General features: G+C 41.2%; 2 protein-coding genes and 1 long non-coding RNA gene across 3 annotated transcripts in view; 2 read left to right on the top strand and 1 right to left on the bottom strand.

The window, feature by feature from the left end:
* Window positions 1-9,784, bottom strand: part of LOC146517286 (uncharacterized) — an 85,685-nt gene extending 75,901 nt beyond the window's left edge. Inside the window, exon 1 of the long non-coding RNA XR_014874368.1 lies at window positions 9,083-9,784. This is a non-coding gene — a long non-coding RNA (uncharacterized LOC146517286). The remainder of the gene's footprint in view (window positions 1-9,082) is intronic.
* On the top strand, window positions 2,737-6,095 carry rasd3 (RASD family member 3). Its single transcript, XM_085161647.1, has one exon. The coding sequence runs from the start codon at window positions 4,801-4,803 to the stop codon at window positions 5,440-5,442; it is 642 nt and encodes a 213-aa protein (XP_085017773.1). The 5' UTR covers window positions 2,737-4,800; the 3' UTR covers window positions 5,443-6,095.
* Window positions 9,785-9,914: 130 nt separating the features above from the next.
* plk1 (polo-like kinase 1 (Drosophila)) lies at window positions 9,915-14,920 on the top strand. The gene is made up of 12 exons (XM_085161637.1): window positions 9,915-10,142; window positions 10,235-10,613; window positions 10,911-11,079; window positions 11,281-11,425; window positions 11,708-11,801; window positions 11,911-12,136; window positions 12,268-12,310; window positions 12,426-12,523; window positions 12,618-12,695; window positions 13,459-13,613; window positions 13,714-13,896; window positions 14,001-14,920. The coding sequence occupies exons 2-12, from the start codon at window positions 10,251-10,253 to the stop codon at window positions 14,193-14,195; spliced, it is 1,749 nt and encodes a 582-aa protein (XP_085017763.1). The 5' UTR covers window positions 9,915-10,142; window positions 10,235-10,250; the 3' UTR covers window positions 14,196-14,920.
* Window positions 14,921-16,558: the final 1,638 nt, after the last annotated feature.

Raw genomic sequence — 16,558 nt, 5'->3', positions numbered from 1 at the left:
GCAGTGACTAGACATTCTATAAGGTGTATATGGCCACCCCTTGGCTCTGCTGCTGCAAAATGGTAGTGGGCTTACAATTTCATTTTGAGCATGCTCAAAGTACAGCCTCACAAGTTCCCAGCCTCTGGTCTAATCTTGCCCGTAATATAACTGAATTGATCCCATAAAAACAAGTCCGAAAACGGAAGTGAGAGCAGATCACATGATTAGGTAAGATAGCTACTCTGGGAGCAAGAAGTCATCCTGTCCCTTTACAGGAATCCGCTTGATAGATGTAACTTTAAAACTGAACAGCTCGAGTCGAGAGATTGAACAAAATGCACATAGTGAAAAAGATAAACCTGATAATACTTAATAATGCTGTTTTTATTGTTATTAAATTGTGCATATGGATCAATAACAGGGCTCAGTTGATCTATCTGTGCAACAACTGAGCTCAGCATTTGGGTCACATGTTTCTTCATGTTACACCTAAACAGAAAAGACGGCGGACCTACATTATTATTCTTTTCATAGATTTTTTTTCCTCCAACCATCTTGTTCTGATGAGGCTATTTAGCAAATGCTGTAGTGTGTGGGAGAAGGAAGAAAGAGCCTGCATCACGTCCCCCTGAGATTGCACTGAGCCAAAACGGTAGAGGAGAAAGGCAGCCGAGCTCAAGAAGGAGGTAACCTACTCCACTTTCTCTCTTCTGCAGACCAAATCTCAACTCTCGAACGCTATAATGGGTGCAAAACTTACCTCGCATGTTTGAAAACACGCAAAAGCAGACGAACGATCATCTTTCATCTTTCACTGCAGGGTCTCTGCGTGTTGCCATGGCAACAAGTAATGCAGGAACGAGGCTTTAGGAAGATGACTGTTGAAAGATGGAACACACATTGCTGAATAATCCCAGCAAACCTTGTAATAACAGAACTACCCTGTGTAACTACAAACACAGTTTCTGACACACTTACATGAGGACTGTGGAAATTAAAAGCCTGAGTGCTTATTAAATGGATTGGAGCGTCCACTGTGCTCACGGTAATATGATAACCTCCCATGCCTTTTTCAGTCTGTGTGCACAAAGTCTTTAATAGAAAGCACATGTCGGGTTTGAGCCAAATCCTCCTGCCAGAAAAAAGCTCACATGGCACTGGAGCGGAGGGACAGAGCAATGAACAGAAGTGAAGACAAAGCAGGAATGAGGTTTTCTTTGTCCTTCAGTTATAGGACAGATTTCTCCTGGGCAATAAACGTGATAAAGAAACTCTTCAAAGTGAAATGGGACAGTGTTTTACCATCCTGAGAAAACTGTAAGAACAGTTGTTTTTCATTTTATTATATATATATATTCTTTTTTTTAGGATAAATTATGTAATGTGTCTATAGTCATACCAGTGGGAGAACTCTTGAGTAACATGCTAACACTAGAATGTACCACACTCACAATGACAGTGTTCTCATACACTATGTCTAGCAGCAGTGTCCCTTTATGCAAACTCATAAAAGGACGCTAAATCTTTTATGAATCTTGAAGTAAAAAAACATAACCATAATAAAATACACACACACACTCACTCATTTTCATGTCTTAGTGAGGGCATCTAAGTGACATAATGCCTTCCCCAGCCTCTTACCCTAACCATCTAAAATGAATGCCTAACCCTAACCCTTAGCCTAAATCTAACTATAACCTAATTGTAACCCTGACACTAAAACCACATTTTGAGCCTCAAACATGCCTTCAAACTCGTGGGGAGAGGTGACTGTTGGTCCCCACAAGTACAGTAGCACGGCAATTTTCTGTCCTCACAAGGATGTCTAAACATGTACACATATATCAGAGGACTACAGCAGATGCCAGTGTTTTGGCGAAGCCCACAGTTGACACACTTCAGATTCATCTAAACTGCATGAAAACGTTTTCTTTTAATGTGCCTCTCTGACTGAGACAGGACAGACTTTGTTTAAGGGTCAGCTACTGTAAGATATGAAGCCGTTGTCGATTTCATTATTTATACCCGTGATTCCTGTGTAACATATCGATGACTCTTTGCTGTCACTTCTGCACAGATCACATACTTGCGACAGCAGCAACTTCCCAGTTTTTAATTGCAACTCCAACTGTCTCAATGCTTTTTTAATGTGTCTACTGCTGCCATCTAGTGTACATCATTTAAAAATGCTTTAAAACTGATTTTCACTTTATCACCAAAGTATATGGGCACTTCTGTTATTCCTAGCTTAAACTATAACCTTAATTAATATTGTTAATTAAGATAAATAATTATTATAACTGTGCATTAAGGCAAATGTTACCCTGGCAACATTTATATTTATATTTATATTTTAGGTGATTATGTGGAGCAGTATTCTGGTGCATTGTCTCATAATCCAAAGGTCCTGGGTTCAAATCCATCACCTGGCCGCAGCCTTTCTGTGAGGAATTATGTTAATCGGTGATTTAAAATTTCCCATAGGTGTGAATGGTTGTGTGTTTCTATGTCTTAGCCCTATGACAGATTGGTGACCTGTTCAGAGTCTACCCAGTGTCTCAGCCCACGGCAGCTGGGATAGGCTCCAGCTCCTCCTCCTTCCCACAACCCTGACTTAAATAAGCAGAAGAAAATGGATAGACAGAAGGGTAATACATGCTTCCAGCTTTCTGGAATATGTTTCAGTGAAGCCATCTTTCAATCTGAAAATGTTTTCATGCACAAAAGCTGAGTGTGTAAAAGAAATTCCACACTACTTTTTTTGTTGTTGTTCTAAATTGTTGTATTAATTCGTGTTTCACACCTCGCAGCTACCATATGGATTTACCCACATTCTGGAATGACCCAAAGCACTTAGAACCCCCCTTAAAGCTGCAACCACTTGTACAAGAGTTCCAGCAGGCCTCAGGTCAGTTTCAAGGTTGGCTGGTTCTGTTTTTACAGTTTGTTCCCATCTTATTTGCTCCTTTATATTACTGCATACACTTCTTCAAGGGTACAGATAAGAGAAGCAAATGCACTCACCCAAATACATGTGCACAATGACAAGCTATCGCAGTACCTATTTACCAAGTGATAGCCACGTCCAGCCAGACAGAGCTAGTCAGCAAGACACAGGCGGAGAATTTAGTTCTGTACTTCGTGCAGGGGCGTAATTTCCAGGGGGAGTTAGGGGGGTTATGACCCCCCAATAATCAGACCCAGCCAATATAAATAAAATTATGAATTATCTTGCATAAATAGGCTGTTGATTTTCTTTACTCATTTCAGTTATTACCAGCAGAATAGTTGCATGTTTAATCATCTGGGAATTTACCGAGATTTTTTTATTTATTTAGACAGAGATCTTGACACCCCCCCCCCCCAATGTTCAGCAATGTTCAGCAATGTTACGCCCATGACTTCGTGACAGTAATTACACGCTTCATAAGAAAAAATCTAGTGGGTATAGTTTTCTAAACTCCATTACTTGCATCACATAAATTCTACTCATGCCAGCCACCTGCTGTGAGGTCAATGTGTTCGCATCATCACACCACTGACAGCTTCTTCAGGGTGGTGCTGGTAGGTCCGCACAGCCAGTTACCACTGGGCAGCCTGATGCTTTCCAGATTTCTTTTGGAAGGCCAGCAGCGCTTTTAATTACAGGTAGTGCGCTTTAATCATCAGATTATAGAGCATGTGTATTTGCATCAAACAATGGGTCTTTGTGGCAGGACTGTCATTAAAAAAAAACCTTCCACACATGGTGTAAACATAACTGCACGTGACAGGACCTTGTTTGCACGTATGACTTTTTTTTTTATTATTATTATTACCACCAGACTTCAGGTTGTGGCCACAATAACAAATTCAGGTGTGGGTGGAAATGTTGAGTCAAAGGAATGAGAGAAATGAGCCAATAATTCAAAAGCAAAGGTGTAATCACCGAGCAGAAGACGGTGCACACATTTAGTTGGGAAGGGGAAGATTTACTGGTGACAGACTCACTGTGGTTAAGTCTCAAGTTTGACCACTGAACCTGAAATGGGACTTACATGCTTCTTTTAGATAGGAAAATCAAAATAACTTCTTCGCAGTTCAGAATCATGATTTATTTTATACTGGGCCTTGTAGCAGTCCCTTAATTCATCCTCTGTCAAGTAACAAGTTGCAGCTCCCTCCTAGCTTTTTTTTTAGCCAGCTTTCTTCTGATTGGCCACCCTTTGCAAACACAGGGTTTGATCAGCAGGTGGGGGTTCTTGCTCACTGCCAGAGCTGTATTTCTGCTGGTGGGAAGTAGAGTGTTGCAAGAATTACATTTTACGATGAGGATCCAGAAAGGTATAGCATCCCCATTGTTCCATTAATAAAAAAGAAAAAGAAAAAAAAGGGGGATTAGGATCATTGCAGTAAATAAGCGAACGCAATGGTGGGATGTAAAAAGGTTAACCATGGGTTGTAAATTAACTAAAAAGCTTCGACAGAAGCTTGTTATTGTATGCACACTATTGTGGACTGTGTTGTGGAAATGATTTATGATATCCGGGTTCCTGTGAAATACACTGGCATTGAGTTCCATGACTCACAAACGCTGCAAACAAACGCACGTGTTCGACTCTTTCACACATGTTGACATAAGCGCTGAAAAGACATTAAATCCATAAATCATTTATGTTTCCATGCTGCCAAATCGGGTGTGCTCCGTGGCTTTCAGAGTCTGAACTTGAGCGACTTTGAGCGGAGAACGACCGGGTGGGGTCGTATCGGTGGAGCAGCCTATAAATAGCCTGGCCGCATGAAGCTGCATAAAGCTGCACGTGCACCGGGATCGTCGGGATGTCTCCGTCAGGGCGTCCCAACACGGTCCGGCTTGTATTCCTGGGAGCAGCGGGGGTTGGCAAGACCGCGCTCATCCACCGATTCCTCCACGACGGATTCGAGCACAAGTACACGCGCACTGTCGAGGAGCTTCACGTGCTCGAGTATGACACCGCGGGCTCTGAGGAGAAGATGCGGCTGGAGATACTGGACACGAGCGGCAGCTACTCGTTCCCGGCTATGCGGGAGCTCTGCATCCGACACAGCGACGCCCTCGCCCTGGTGTACGCGGCAGACGAGCCCGACTCCTTCGAGGAGGTGCGTCGACTGCGCGCCGAGATTCTGGAGCTGCGCGGCGGCGGCAGGAGCGTGCCCATCACCGTGGTCCGCAGCAAAGCGGATCTGACCGAGAGCGAAGGTCGAGCGCCGGTTGCCTGTGACGCCATGGCCACGGTGGAGGCTGAGTGGGGTGCAGACTTCGTGGAGGCGTCCGCGAGCACGGGCAGAAACGCGGTCGGGGTGTTCAGCTCGCTGCTGCAACAGGTGAACCTGCCGCCACGACTGAGCCCCGCGGCGTGGACACGCAGAGACGCCGTACCTAGTCCCCGAGCTAGGAAGAGACCCTCGCTGAAGAAGCACAACAGCTGTGTTCTGTCGTAGAAACAGCTGCAGCTGGACTGCGCCTGCTCAGTTTCGAGCCCGTTCTCACTCCAAAATGTTTTTGGAGTGTCTCACTTTGGGAGTGAGAACGTGTTGGAGCGTGTTGCAGTTTCACACCTGTTCACGGGTGACGGCTCCTCGGGTCACTTTAATGTGTCTGAAAGCCAGTAGGGTCTGTGATGCTCATAGTTTAAGGGGAGCAAACGGGATGATGCACTTTATTTGAGTCCTGTTTTGTGTGTACATTTTTATATGGTGTCAGTAAAATAACTTTGTTGTAAAATGTGTCCGGTGCTTCATTTGTAAACCTTCCTGGTCTTGGCACCTCTGAAACGAGTCTGCCCATGCGTGGATCACACCCCTGTGAACAAGTGTCTGATGGGCCCTAGAGCTTTTTTCTTTCTTCAATAATCAGAAATCTCATACAGTAATGTGATGGTTAAAGTAACCATTAAAGCACACACACCTGTTCTTTTTCTCCTCTCATTCCCTTTGTCTGGTCTCCTCTTTTTCCTCCTTTCAGCACCTCTCTTGCCAGTAGACTGCTACAGTCCCGGATGAGTGTTGAAACGGTAGAGCCCAGAGAGCTTTTATGAGAAAAAGCACTTTTGTGAGGTCCCCACTTAGAACATTTATAAAACTTTTTTTTTTTTTTTGTCAATAAATAAGTGGATGAATAAATTAATGGATAAATGATCTTGTGAAGGCAGCCTGGTTCCTTAATTAAAATCCAGTCAAGGTCGTAAATCCACTGTTACTGTGCTAACCTTCGGATTAACTTGCTGGTCGATGCAATGAACGCCTTAACAACTTTAAAGTTAACAATGTTTTCATCCCGAAATACTATATTTTGGGATATTGTGGAAGTACTGTTAGATAGCTAGCTGACTTTGGGAGATACCATTAGTTTTATCAGTGTATAGGGGAGAAAAAGGCAGGTCAAATACAAATAAAACTACTGGATTTTACCAGTTATGATAAAAAAAAAACGAAGCAAAAAACTATATCTATGTATGCTGGCTTGTACACATACACGAGAGACACGAGAGTTCTTCTTTACTGATGTTTACTGTGCTTCTTTAACGTACACAGGTACACCGTAGAACTGGTGAATACAAATGTACAAGAAAATTATATTTCAGCATTAAACATATTACAATATAAAATTCACAAAATATAAACAAACATACCACTTTGGCCTGCAAGTAGACAAACCGGTGTAATTGGAACTTAGGACTTATTTCTTCTTTCTTAACTTGACTTTACACGGCTAGACCGTCACCATGAGCAGCTTTTCTGACTTTACTTCCCAAAACAGGAAGTTACCTCTGCCTTTACCTTATACTTACAAAATTAACCGGTTATTTTCCATGTATCAAATTAACTGTACACCAATCCGGTAGGCAAAAAAGGAAAATGTTAACATGGTCAACACAAAAATAAAACATACAAAATAAAATGCGTTAATTACGTTATAATTACAAGAGCTCTGCCTAGTGGTCAAATACTAACATAACAACTGTTACACTATGTTTTGTTAAAATAGGAGTAAAGTTTGAGATGATACAGTTCTGGTCTTTTTTTTTATTATTATTATTATTTTTCATTTCATCTTCTCTTGGATGGGCCCCCAAATATACATGGGCCCCTGAGGTCGTGCCCAGAATGGCAATTGGCAATTGGACCCACAGTCTGTCGATGCTGTGATATGGTTTGATCTACTTTTTTAAGAGAAAATGGACACTGAAAATCAGTTACAAATTACTGTGACTATTCAAATGTATCCTCTGAGAAAATATTTCTGATGGGAGTCTCTTCCATTTATTCCTAACTTCCCAGCATTCCAGGCTTTCCAAGATTTACATCTTAAAATTGTTCTTCTGAGTTATTAAATCGATGTACAAAGCCGATGAGCATATTTTTTCTAGTAATAATGAACAACAAGCGCCATTTTCAGCTTAGCGTGAGATGGTGCATCATAAAAATAGCTCCTTTCTTTGCTTGAAGCTGTGTCGTGACGTTTTAGACACACACACAGACACTTATATGAAGTAGAACAAAGGAGCTAAGCAAACACGCTGGTCTCATCATCTGTCCTCTCTTCATCCACTTGTTCTCCTCTTATTTTCCTCTCTTTATCGCCATGTCAGTTTTATAATCTGTTGCTAAGCAGATATTAATCGTGTCTGCCACAAAAGCATTAATATGAATGAGGAGCATGGCTCATGCAGCACACAAGGGCTAAAGAACAGAGGCTCCTGACAAGGATGAGTCTGCATCATTACACATCAAAAATGTCACACTGTTGGATTAAAAGCTTTTGTTGATCTTTTACCAAGAAGAGTGAACAACATGAAAATTAAAGTTTAAATTACTTTATTTGTCAGCTGCACGTGGCAAGAATAAAAGAACACCTGTGCTCTTGGACAGGCTTCTCAGTCATTTAGATAAGGAATAGATCAATAAAAAAGAAAACCAATATACACATCTTATGAAACAAGATGATAAAAATACAGAATAAATAAAAGCACAATGATTCAAAATACATGTAAACAGATGGGTGACAATGATGTGATTAAGAGAAATCTCTGAAACATGCCATGTATGTTTGTCTTGGATGAAGATGAATCCCATTATTTTCATTCTTGAGAAACAACTGAGTGCACTATGGACGGAGGCTGTGATGCTAGAAGAGACTATTTCCATCACAACAGAAATGTTTCATCAGGCCCGAGATGAACACTCATGACAGCTTAGCATAGATTTACAGTAACCACACACACACACACACACAGCATAAATGATCCACCAGTGCACCTCAGGGATGGAGGGTTCAGAGAATATTACAGCACTATATATAAAGTTTATCAGCTTTCGTAGCAATTAAGGTTTTTGTAAAGCCAACATACAGTTTTTCTTATTTTATTTTTTTTTATTGTGTGTGATAATAATTGTCATTTACCAAAACTAGCATTAGTGGCAATTGTAGAAGCAACAGGCTAGAAGTAAAAGGCATTAAAGGCAATGACGCAGAGCAAGGCTGTAGCCATGGAGTCAAGACTGGGGTGAAACAAAGGCCTGAGTGGTTGGTTTATCATGACTTTCAAGGTGGACCATGTTTGCCACAAATTTTGTTTCCACTCCACGCAATTCTTAATAATTCTTCTTTCCATAGTTAGACTTCCAGTGAAAAATTATTTACATAACCTTTTTCATGAATGCTCCGCCTGAAGTTAAGTCTAGTTGGTGTTGCAATGACAATCCCATCAATAATTGCGTGGAACTATAATATATCCTGAATGTACACAAAAGTTTTTAATGAAACTAATGAAACACAGACATTGCACTGACTAACACTCGATCATACTTGATCCAGAAAAGGTTTTAATGGAAATATGGTAACACTTTTGGAACAATCCATTCAAAGAAATTCAGTCCTTTGGTCCACTGTATAACTACAGCCTCCAACAACAGCAATCTGTTATGGTAGTGATATCAACATATTTTTGCTTTTCAACATATTTTAATATTGGGACCGTACTTAACACACTGGTTACTGCTACAACTACACATGTTTCTTTTCCAGCTATTTATTAATACGTGACTTATATATATATATATATATATGTATATATTGTACTATTCTTAGCGTATTGTCTGTCTTGTTAATGTTGGTTCATAATGGAGCACTGTAACAAAATAATAATTTCCCCCAGGGATCAATAAAGTATTCTGATTCTGATTGATTCTGAAGTTATAGCTTTATATTGCATTCGGGAAGTTATAGGAGTGACAGTGCCCCCTACTGGCTAAAAATAGTAATAACAATAGGTTGTGTGTTTTACATGAATGTACAGTCTACATGTTGTAGCTGGTTATGCTTTAGAGTTAATTAAACTGGACAACCTCACGACTGATAATTACGAAAAGCAGTATTACACGAGTAATAACGAAACAATTCTTATCGAAAACTAGTGAGGTCCGCGTATAAATAAGCAATGGTTTTTGCAGTGAAGTAAATCTACAAATTAGTAGTCTCATATAAATTAGACTGCTGCCTCGACTAAACTAAATCGGTTACAACAATCCACGATGACGACTGTTTATTCTTTTAGTTAAAAAAGAAGAAGAAGAAGAAGAAAAAAATCAAATGACCATTAAATTCACGTCATCTACTTGGGTAAAAAAAAGAAGAGGAAAGAAACAAAAACGGATGTATGTCACGATTAAAGCCCACCCCGACTACATTTCCCATCAGTACTCGCTCAGAGAAAACGATGAGAAACCAACAACAGGGATTCAGCCAATAACACTGCGGAATGTGACATACTCGTTTAGTGATTGGCTATTTTTGCCTGAATCTCCCACGATGCTTTGCTGCAATACCTTAGAATTCAAATCGAGCGGACCAATCAGAGAGCACCGTAACGACCGAGGCAGCATTTTAAACTTGTAGCAGAAACTGTTGTCAAAAGGCAGGACGGGTTAACGCTGCAGCCATCGACGGACAACTCTGGCGATTACTTTATTCAATATTTTCGTTTTAAAAAAATAATTATAGTCTAGTTGCACCGCGTTTTAATTGTCAATGAAATGTTTAAGTAACAACCGCGTCTAAAGCGTATTATAGCTAGTTTTGATTTAAATTCAGAAGTGCAGGGAGCACGCTAGCTTCCAAGGCCAAACTAACGTCAGTTAAGGTAGGGTTAACAATACTCTCTTCCTTGGGGTTTATCATTAATAACTCTATTGCGAAGGGGCTTTAAAACGTTTCTTTTTACTCCCGGCTAAGAGCACTTTAATCCAAAATGAGCGCTGGTGTTGCAAAGCCGGCGAACCCGATGCCGCACGTCGACCCAAAATCGGCCACTCTAAAAGAAATCCCAGATGTTCTGGTCGACCCACGCACCATGAGACGATACACCAGGGGGAGATTCCTCGGAAAAGGTGGTTTTGCAAAATGCTACGAAATCACAGACGTGGAGACAAAGCAGGTTTTCGCCGGAAAGATCGTGCCCAAATCGCTGATCCTGAAGCAGCACCAGAGGGAGAAGATGACTTCGGAAATCTCCATTCACCAAAGCCTCAACCACCCCAACGTCGTGGGCTTCCACGGGTTCTTCGAGGACGATGATTTTGTGTTTGTCGTCCTGGAAATCTGCAGGAGAAGGGTGAGTGCAGAGAAAGTGTCCTTTCTGTTAACTGAGGACGGCCAACGGTTACCCTGGCGGTCTCTTCCCATGGCCTTCCCGTCACAGTGCAGGAAGCTTGGCCTGTTTAAAACCACAGGAGCTCTGAACATAATTCAAATGAGCCACTATTCCTAAACTCAGTATTTTGATGGCATTAGTACTTTTTAAAAATCCTTTCTTTCTACACTACATGGTAACCATCCGATATACTTGATTTTTGTTGCTGCTTTACTGTCTCAGTGCCCCAGTTTAAAATCATTTTCTTCTCCAATTCAGTCCCTGCTGGAGCTGCACAAGCGTCGTAAGGCTGTCACAGAGCCCGAGGCCCGATACTACATGACTCAGCTGCTCAAGGGTGTCCAGTACCTGCACAACAACAAAGTGATCCACAGAGACCTGAAACTGGGCAACATCTTCCTCAACGACGACATGGATGTCAAGATAGGTAATTTGCTCAACTCAGCATGATGGCATGGACTATAAATGTAAACTGGGTATATCAGCAACCTCAAACTGCTGGTTTTAGTAGAAAAGGATGAGGCACACCCAGGTCCTTGCGTCAGTAATTTCTCATACTTCAAGAATGAACTTTTGCACACAAATGTGCCTCGTTACAGTTATGTCCACCCTTTTTCTTTTAAAACAGGGGATTTTGGCCTTGCCACAAAGATTGAGTTTGATGGTGAGCGGAAGAAGACCTTGTGTGGAACACCTAACTACATAGCTCCTGAAGTGCTCTGCAAGAAAGGCCACAGCTATGAAGTGGATGTCTGGTCACTTGGGTGTATATTGTAAGTCTGAATACACAAGCACACCTGGAAATGGAGGTGTTACGGCCACTGAGTCATTCACACCTTGTAGTGTCCATTCTGATGCCAATGCCAAGCTTTGCACATCTGCTTGTGTTTAATTAGGGTTTTTTGTCTTTTTACAAAATGCAGCCTTATGAGTCCTAATGGTTTTATATTTTTTCCCAAGACATACTTCTAATGATGTATTAGAAAGTTAAAAGTTGTTTAAAAAAACAAAAATCTGCACAGTCACTTTAACCTCCTCCTTGTCTGAATTCCTAGGTACACTTTGTTGGTGGGCAAGCCTCCATTTGAGACCTCCTGTCTGAAGGAGACCTACAACCGCATCAAGAAAAACAACTACACCATCCCCTGGGTGAGGCGGTTTAACATGATGCTCTTTTTTTTTTAAAGAAAAAAAATTGTATACAAAGATGCTTTTTTGTTTAAGTCATATCAACTTAAAGGCAATTGTCTTTGTGCAGCACATCAACCCAGCAGCGACCACCCTCATCAAAAGGATGCTGCATGCCGATCCCACCCAGAGACCCACCATTGCTGAGCTGCAAGCGGACGAGTTCTTCACGTCCGGCTACATCCCCTTGCGCCTGCCCACGACTTGTCTCACGGTGCCCCCACGATTCTCTATTGCCCCTTCCACAGCCACCGAGCTCAGCCAGAGACGCCCGTTGACGGCTATAAATAACAAAGGTAATGCTCCCACCAGGAAGAGAGTTGAAAGAAGCCCCAACTCTTCAGACGTTTAAAGCAAGGCTGAAATATTGGAGATGAATTATTTTAGTGTTTGCAGGAAAGTTAATGATACGGGTTTGTTTCTCCAGTAGGGACAGAGAAGGTGGAGATGAAGGACGAGCCTGCACCACGGTGAGATGTTTGTCCCACTGAACTTGAAATAATGGAAATATTTATAAAGTACAGGTTTGCTTTTTGTGACACATTTATGTATTTGGATGTTTTGACTGGTGTAATCTGTGTGCAGGGAGGTTGACCCGTCGGAGAACCACCTCAAAGACATGCTGCAGCAGCTCAACAGCATCATTGCTGCCAAGCCTTCTGAGAAGGCAGTCGTCCGCCAAGGTGAGTGCTGGCTTTTTATGACTGTGCTGCATGTTTCATTAAGCTGGATAATCTACGTGCTTCATACAGAGATGTAAATTCTTTTAATAAACAGAGGAGGCAGAGGATCCTGCATGCATCCCCATCTTCTGGATCAGCAAATGGGTGGACTACTCTGATAAATATGGACTGGGTAAGTATTACACTTAGAGTCCACATCCATCCATCTAGTTGGCTGCACTTGAACACCTAGTTCAAAACAAAAGAAACACAACTGTGATATTGGCTCATTTATGAAGTCTGTCTAATACTAATAGTCTAATATTGAACTCTAAAGAGAATTTATAGTTTCACTGTGAAAATTGGTAGTCATTGGCCTGTGTGTGTGTGTGTGTGTGTGTGTGTGGCCATCACTATTTTATTTTTCCTTTATTTTGGAGTCAAAAGTGATCAGATTTACAAGGTTACGAGTTCATAGATGGTATAAGACAGATGGAGCTAGTGTGATGCCAAAGCTGCAGGTTTTCACATGGATTTATTTGACTGCCATGGGACTGGATTTCTTTTTGCAACCTTGGGCTTTCGCCCTTTGGTAGCCATTAAATAGAAGACATGTTTAAGGGACTTGTGCTTAAACTTCACTTTTCAAACCCAGAATCTATGTCCCAGTTTTATACTCTTTATGCATCGGTTAATGCATAACAAGCTGATGCAGGAATTACACTCACTGTAATTCTGAGCACAGACGACGTGTTTGCTAGTTCAAAAGAAACCACAGAGCAAGTGTTGTTGTAAGGAATTGGCCTTAGATTGACTGAGGTGTTGCTTAACTAACAAGTAGGTTAACACTTTGGTCTAAATGCAGGTTATTTGGTTATTTTAAGTATTGAGCGTTGTGCTAAGTACATTTTGTGGTTATGAATATTTCAAACAAGAGTTTCTCATCTTCATTTCAGGATATCAGCTGTGTGACAACAGCGTTGGCGTTCTGTTTAACGACTACACCCGTCTGATCATGTACGCTGACGGAGACAGCCTGCAGTACATCGACAAGACGGCAACTGAATCCTACATGAGCGTGCGCTCTTTCCCTTCCACTCTCAACAAGAAGGTAAGAAGTTAGATGTTTTGTTTTGTGTGTGAGACGAGGTGTTAAATGGTCTCGCGCCTTCGTTTTCATACTCAACTCAGTGTTTCTCTCCTCTTTGTAGATAACATTGCTGAAATACTTCCGCAATTACATGAGCGAGCACCTGCTGAAGGCTGGCGCAAACATAGCACGTCGGGAAGGAGATGAGCTGGCACGACTGCCGTACCTTTCCCTCTGGTTCAGAACCAAAAGCGCCATTGTGCTGCACCTCACTAACGGCACAGTTCAGATCAATTTCTTCCAGGTAGGACGCCACACCACCTTCCTATGGTCCTTAACTGTTTTACCTGTCTCGTGATGCCATATACAGATCCTTTATTCATGCTTTTGTTGCTTTGTCTCTGGCAGGACCACACCAAGCTGATCTTGTGTCCACTGATGGCTGCAGTGACCTACATAGATGAGAAACGAGACTTCCGCACCTACAAGCTGTCTCTTCTGGAGGAGTTCGGTTGCAGTAAGGAGTTGGCGAGCCGCATTCGTTACGCCAAGCTCATGGTGGAGAAACTGTTGGACAGCAAGCCCACTCCCGCCGCACATTAGTCCCCAAGTGTCTTTAATCACCGGCTGCTTCTCCGTGAGTTCAGGACGGGCTCGAACTTTCAGTCTTCATCTGTTTTATGGGTCATGTTGTAATCCTTTTTTATTGCCAACACTTTCACACCTACCGTGACAATTCATCTTATATATGTTGTACATGGAAAATTCCCGTCTTTCAGCCGCTGTTTTCTCTTTTAAAAAATTTTCTTGCTGTTTATAGAAACTCTCATTCACCTCTTGTTCTTGTGACTTTCTCGATGAAGCTTGCGTTCCCGCTGACATCGCAGCACACAGTGTGTGTTCAGATGAGTCTAGACGGGAAAACGTGAATGTTCCCTTGGTTTACATTGAACTTAAAGTTGGAACGGTCCTCCGAGGTTTCCTCTGCATCTTATGTTTGTACATAAAGTCCTGCTTTTCTAACTCTAAGCTGAGTGGACAGACTGTGAGGTGGGAGGTTGAGACTCAGGCCGGCTGTGTGGGTGGACGAAAGCTTCTCTGGTCTGCTTCTCTAGTTTGTTTTTTCTGTGTTGTGTGTAGAGAAATGGACCATGTTAATACGTCTGCATCATGTACATTCTTTGTTAGTTTTACTTTTTATAATTCTATTTTTAGATGGCATTTTCAACAAGTTGTACAAACATGTACATACTGCTGAATATGAAGACATGTTGTAAAGATGGATTAATTTTACCTGTGTTTAAATAAAGATTCTCTTGTACAAGGCACTTACTTCATGTCTTCAGTTGAATTTTGATGTTAATGTAAGTTGTTTTTTGGGGGGGGGCAGTGTACAATCTGGATATTTGTCAGCAACAAAGATTAGTATTACAAGACAGGGATGTTAACTGGGGGGAAAAAACAAATAAATACCACACCAGCTGAGAACTGGTTGAACTTCTACTCATGGTATGACTGAAATCGTGGACAGATATCCTGTTTTCATACACCCAGCACAGGATTCACCCCTTCTCAGGTCACATGTTGAGGTAAGCTACTTTCTCTTTTTCCCCCTTTAATATAAATGCAGGTGTCCTCTGATATTACACACTTAAACACTCTTGAATTTCATTTTTTGACTTTAAATCATTGATGTAGAACCTATTTTGATCTCATCTGCATCAGACCAGTGAAACTATCCTTTCTGTCAATGTACTGCACTTTAACTACACATTCTTAATGCTGAAGTATTATTTTAACAGGTTGTCTTTTTATACATTATAATGAAGTGCTGCTGGAGTATTTGAAATAAATCTGTCAGGATGAGACTTAAACTGTTTGAAGTAAATGTGTAAAATTACAGAAATCTGGAACTTAATTACTGTGGTTTGGTATGAATGGCTATGGGGGAAATCTTGATCAGTGGAAAAAGCTATAAAACCTATGGAAGTGCAATTAAAAGTCCAAAATTTCTGTTGCCCTTCACATTGTCCAAAGCCATCCATTGGATTGGAGTCTGCACTGGGCCGATTCTGGCCCCTGTTTGAGACCCCTGGTTTGAACCATAAAAAGGATCATGTGATCATCCACTTCACTTGTCTCCTGTGGTCTTTCAGGCCTTTGGTGTTGCTTAGCTAGCCAGTGTATCCTACCCCATATGACCTCGATATTGCTTATTCTTTAATTGTGCAATTATTACTGTCTGTGGAAATGGAGCATCTGAAAATATTGTCATTAATTCCTAAACATCAGTAACTTCAGTCACATCTTGATTGCTTCAACATACCTTGGCGGTGTATGGAACAAAAGTACTGTATTAAATATATATATATATATATATATATATATATATATATATATTCTCTTCTGCTTATCAGGGTCACAGGGCTACTGCCTGAACAAGTGCATCTAACACATAGAGACAAACAACCATTCACACTCAGATTCACACCTATGGGCAATTTATAATGACCGATTAATGGCCACGTGGTAGGATCGAACTCATTAATAACTGTGAACCCCACTGTTGCCTGCTGGTCACCAACGACCTGACTGGGAACTCACCTATTTTTATGACTGTGGCTCGTAAATATTTGCTTAAAGAAAAAAATGTGACCATGGTCCAGTAAACTATTAATGATAAAATGAGAAATGGAAAACAATCTACAGGGTAAATGAAAAACTGAATATTTCATTAGGGGAGAACTATTGAATAGTAACTACAGAGACAATTAAATAATATTTCTAAGGAGAAACATTGTGGTGGCATTATTACATAAAGGGAAATAAACAATCACCTCCCACGTTGTTAGGTACTTTTGTTTAACTTCTTGGTAATGCAAACATCTATTCAGCCAATCAACAGCAGCAGATCTCTTCATTTAGGCATAAACCTGAGCATCAGCATAGGGAAGAAAGGTAATTTA

Source organism: Neolamprologus multifasciatus, chromosome 6 (genome assembly GCF_963576455.1).
Source record: "Neolamprologus multifasciatus chromosome 6, fNeoMul1.2, whole genome shotgun sequence".
NCBI lineage: Eukaryota > Metazoa > Chordata > Actinopteri > Cichliformes > Cichlidae > Neolamprologus > Neolamprologus multifasciatus.
Note: the sequence above shows the minus strand (reverse complement) of the source record. Positions and strands in the feature narration are given on the sequence as shown.

What these genes read in the sequence shown, in the direction of transcription:
- plk1 (XM_085161637.1), top strand. Translation starts at nt 10,251, where the DNA reads ATGAGCGCTGGTGTTGCAAAGCCGGCGAACCCGATGCCGCACGTCGAC. An exon ending in TGGTCACTTGGGTGTATATT is followed by an intron (nt 11,426 to 11,707) that starts GTAAGTCTGAAT and finishes CTGAATTCCTAG; the next exon opens with GTACACTTTGTTGGTGGGCA. An exon ending in ACAACTACACCATCCCCTGG is followed by an intron (nt 11,802 to 11,910) that starts GTGAGGCGGTTT and finishes GTCTTTGTGCAG; the next exon opens with CACATCAACCCAGCAGCGAC.
- rasd3 (XM_085161647.1), top strand. Translation starts at nt 4,801, where the DNA reads ATGTCTCCGTCAGGGCGTCCCAACACGGTCCGGCTTGTATTCCTGGGA.